The sequence below is a fragment of the Gracilinanus agilis genome, chromosome 2 (assembly GCF_016433145.1).
Source record: "Gracilinanus agilis isolate LMUSP501 chromosome 2, AgileGrace, whole genome shotgun sequence".
Taxonomy (NCBI): Eukaryota; Metazoa; Chordata; class Mammalia; order Didelphimorphia; family Didelphidae; genus Gracilinanus; species Gracilinanus agilis.
This window is the reverse complement of record NC_058131.1, coordinates 434,539,682-434,544,026: the sequence shown is the minus strand read 5'-3', so window position 1 is coordinate 434,544,026 and position 4,345 is coordinate 434,539,682. Positions and strand designations below refer to the sequence as shown.

At 39.2% G+C, this 4,345-nt stretch overlaps 1 gene segment (V, D, J or C); it reads right to left on the bottom strand.

The window, feature by feature from the left end:
* Positions 1-400: 400 nt before the first annotated feature.
* On the bottom strand, positions 401-4,345 carry LOC123233911. The segment is given in 4 exon segments: positions 401-432; positions 733-847; positions 3,880-4,205; positions 4,286-4,345. Coding segments are annotated over 4 exon segments (519 nt in total).

The following is a 4,345-nucleotide window of genomic DNA, read 5'->3' as shown; positions in this document are numbered from 1 at the left end:
TGAGCAATGCTTAAACTTGCAGATGTTAAATTTGTAGAGCCTTTTACAAATTTAAGGATGGAATTAGATTGACTCTTATAAAGATGTAACTGCCTGGGAATGTATTCCTTCCTTTCATCCTCACTTTTTTCAAGAGCTGGGAAGGATTAGTTTCAAAATGTCTATTTATATTCCACATTCTGCTTACTACCGTTTCAATACATAGAATGCAAAATGATCTGCCATTTTTTCTATAATGCCAAACAGCTCAGTCCATGTCTCTTGAAAGAGTTGGCTACTGCTACTACCACTTCCTTTACTTAATCTTGTTTTTTTTTAGGTTCTCCATCAGGGAGGCAGTGACAGAAGATAGAATTATAGATAGCCTATTAGCTCTGCAGGCAATTAGGGGTTAACTAGCCTAACTGACCACAAGATGGCACGTGTAACTGTCTTTTAGAAAAGTGCAGGGTTAATAAGCAGAAACAGGGGTTAATAAGGATGCACAATAGTAATAGTGATGAAATGGAGTCTGCATTATGCTACAAGCTGGTGTTCTTCATGTAAATTAAGATGGCTGCCATTATTTCTAATGGCTGCCATTATTTCTAATGGCAGGAAACGGTACCCATAGCACAGGCCCTCGCCTCTCCCAGCCTCCCCCTCACTTATCTTAGGAATGATGGTCAATTAGAAATCCACAACACCCCAGAACAGTAGATTGGATGATGGCTCCTGTGGTTATGTGGTTGCTGGCAATGGTGATCACAGGGCCCCCAAAGACATGTCCCCTGAAGCATTCCGCTGCCACTGATCCACTGGCTAAAAGTGAGGTCAAAGTTCCCCTAACAATCCAGAAGTCCCAGAACTAGACACTCTGTGCCGGAGTTCTGTTGTTTTGGCCTGCAGACCTCCAGCACAGAGTGTCTACACTACACTACAGCAAATGTTTCATCCTCGGCATACAGCCCCATATTTCTCTGTATGTGGCCTCATGCAGTCACATGCCATCGAAAATGGATGGATAAGCATGTCAATGCTGACATGCGTGTCATAGGTTCACCATCAGGGGCCTAGTCCTTACTACTCTATAGTAAACAGTATTGATTGCAAGACAGAAGATAAGGGTTTTAAAAATATGATGTTCATTTATTCAGGCACTGTAAATATAATAAAAATATGATGTCCAAAAATTGAAAATATATCAAAATTAATTCATGCTTTTAATGTCTTAACAATCAAATGATCAAGAAAATTCTATTTAGAACTTGATGAGGGGGCAGCTGGGTAGCTCAGTGGATTGAGAGCCAGACCTAGAGACGGGAGGTCCTAGGTTCAAACCCGGCCTCAGCCACTTCCCAGCTGTGTGACCCTGGGCAAGTCACTTGACCCCCATTGCCTAGCCCTTACTATTCTTGTGCCTTGGAGCCAATACATAGTATTGACTCCATGGCCAAAGGTAAGGGTTTTAAAAATAAAAAATAACTTGATGAAATAACAAAATTTATTTGGAAAAGCAAAAGATCTAGAATATCAAGGGAAATTATTAAAAAAAAGTAGAGATGAAAATAGAATAGCATGTTCACATCTCAAATTATAATATAAAAAACAGTCATCAAAAAACCTTGTGTTGGCTAAAAAATAGAGATAAATTATTATAATAGTCTACACAAAGGAAAATCAAAACAATGAAACTTTGTCTTTGACAAACCTAGTGTTTGATAAAGTGGAAAATATCAATTATCTAGGAAGCTCCTTATTTGATTAAAAACATGCAAATAATTGGACAGAAAGTAGGTATCCTTTAACTGGGCAATAGCTTAACAAATGTGGCACAGGAACATAACAGAATATTATTGTGCTTGGAGAAATTATATATATATGATTAATAGGGAAAATTCTAGTTTATCAATCCTAGCCTAGTAATAATAAGTGGTAATAAGGGCCTCACTACTGGTTTACACTAATAGGAGACCTCACACTTGCACCCAGTCCTGGGCCCTAGCTCCTGACCTGCACTGATTGAGGGGTGGGGTGAGGCAAGGGAGGGGGGGCTTTAATGCTGGCCTTCACCAGGGGTCTAACTGCTGGTTAAACAGCGAGTGGCCTCAGCTGCTGGCTTGCACAGTGGGAATCCTTGCTGCTTGCTTACACAGTAGAAGGCCTCCACTGCTTGATGGAGCAGATGTCAGGCCTTGTTACTAATCTGCACCAGGGAAGGAGGCCTCGTTGCTGATTTGCTCTGGAATCTAGGCCACACAACTGACTTCTCATGGGAAGAGTCTCAGTGATGATTTGCCCAGTGGGTGGGACCTCTTTGGTGACTGCACTGGGAACACAGTGTTGCCCCCTGGAGTGCAACCTTGAAGCTTCTTCCTGCTTCCTGCTCCAGACTATGTTACCTCCTATCTCAGTGAAATAGACCTTTCCTGTTGACATTCCAAGTTGACACTGCAATGGAAAACTGCTGCAGAGTTCCAAAATTCAGCAAGAAACTTTGTTTTAAAGTTGTTTGGAAGGGAATTTGGGAGATTAGGCAAGTTCCAGTCTTACTCCACCATCTTGGCACTGAAAGTTCTAATGCTTTATTTGTTTACATCACTGAGAAGAGAAAAAAGGCTTGGGAGAAGGAAGTTATGTTGAGAGTCTGGTTTTTTGGGGTAGTGAGTTGGTTATCCACTGTGGCTGAAGAGTAAGTAAGATGTGGACAATATATACTTCAAAAGTGAATGAATTCTATATTGTAAATAGAATCAATAAAAGGGATGGGAGATACATCATAAGGAAGAAAACTATGTAGTATCTCAAGAATTGGTTTGATATTTAATCTGGGGATTAAAATTCTACAAATATAATATCTGTTTGGGATGCTATCAGTGTTTTATTTTCATTATTAGGGAAAATTTTGATAAGAGGCAGAAGTTAGTCTACAATATTTACTATCTTTCATACATAATATTTACAAAATTCATCCTTTTCTTCAAAGAGTTCCTATTCTAATGGCATATATAACAATAATACAATATGATAATAATATTAATATTAATAATAGAAATATTTCTTTGAGGTTTTCCAAGTGCATTACTAATGCAATAGACCACATTATAATCTTGGGAGCAGTACTCCATTCATATGGGACTAGAGATGAGCTTGAATGTATAGGCAAGATTACAAAAAAAAAAAAACTCAAATATCATGGAGCCCCAGAATTATGCAGGACCTAGCAGCATATGTATTAAAAGACCAGAAGGCATTGATTATGATATTCTGCAAGGCAAAGGATGTAGGACTACATCCAAGAATCCAGCAAAAATGAGCAACATGTTTGGTCAAAAAAAGTAATGATTAACGGATTTATCATAGTACCCCTGTAACTAGGATGGAGTTGTAATAGGGTGCCTGGACAGCCAGTCAAGGACCCTCCTTTGGCAAAGGGAAAGTGAGGAGCACCATGGAGGAGGAGGGTGGGGAATGAGTGATCTAGATTGAGAATGAGTTTCATTTTTTTCTCCAAAAACTATTTCATTACTCTACAGGATTTACATCTTTGACCATTGTGTTCATAGTAGATGTGAAAAGGTTATATACACTGCAAATATTCAATTATTCCTGATATCTTATGTAATTGTTTTTCTACATCATGTTTTTAAAGTTCAGAGAAGTCAATAATGTATATGTAATATAAAGAATAATGAGAAAATATCTTCTCTCTATGCCTAAGGATCATCAAAAGAGGAAAGAGTCTCAAAGACAGGAAAGACAAGATGATTCCTGGGGGAGTTGTTGGCTTTGAAAAAAATATCCTGAAAGTATATTATAGCATCACATATGCTTACTCTCTTATTCTGAACAAGTATCTTGAAGGCCTCCAGAAAGGAAGACTTTTATGTGTTGTCTTACACTACTTTTCCTCACTGTGTCTTTTGCACAGTAATACATGGCTGTGTCCTCAGCTTTAAGGGAATTCATTTGCAGGTGCAGCAGGCTGTTGCCATTGTCCCTGGAAATGGTGAATCGTCCTTTCACTGAATCTGCGTAATATTTTGCACTGCTATCATACTTAATTGTTGAGATCCACTCCAGCCCCTTCCCTGGAGCCTGGCGGACCCAGTGCATCCAAAAGTTGCTGAAGGTAAATCCAGAAGCTTTACAGGAGAGACTCAGAGATTCCCCAGGCTGTTTCACATCACCCCCAGACTCCACCAACTGAATATCACACTGGACACCTGCAAAGAGAGAAATTGCATTTAAAGGCAACAGTCACAACCAACACAAAAGTTCAGTCTCTCCATCTCCAAAAATCTACCTTGGAAAATAGTCAGAATAAAGATCCAGTTCAGCCCAATTTCCATTGTGGAGGCTGTCC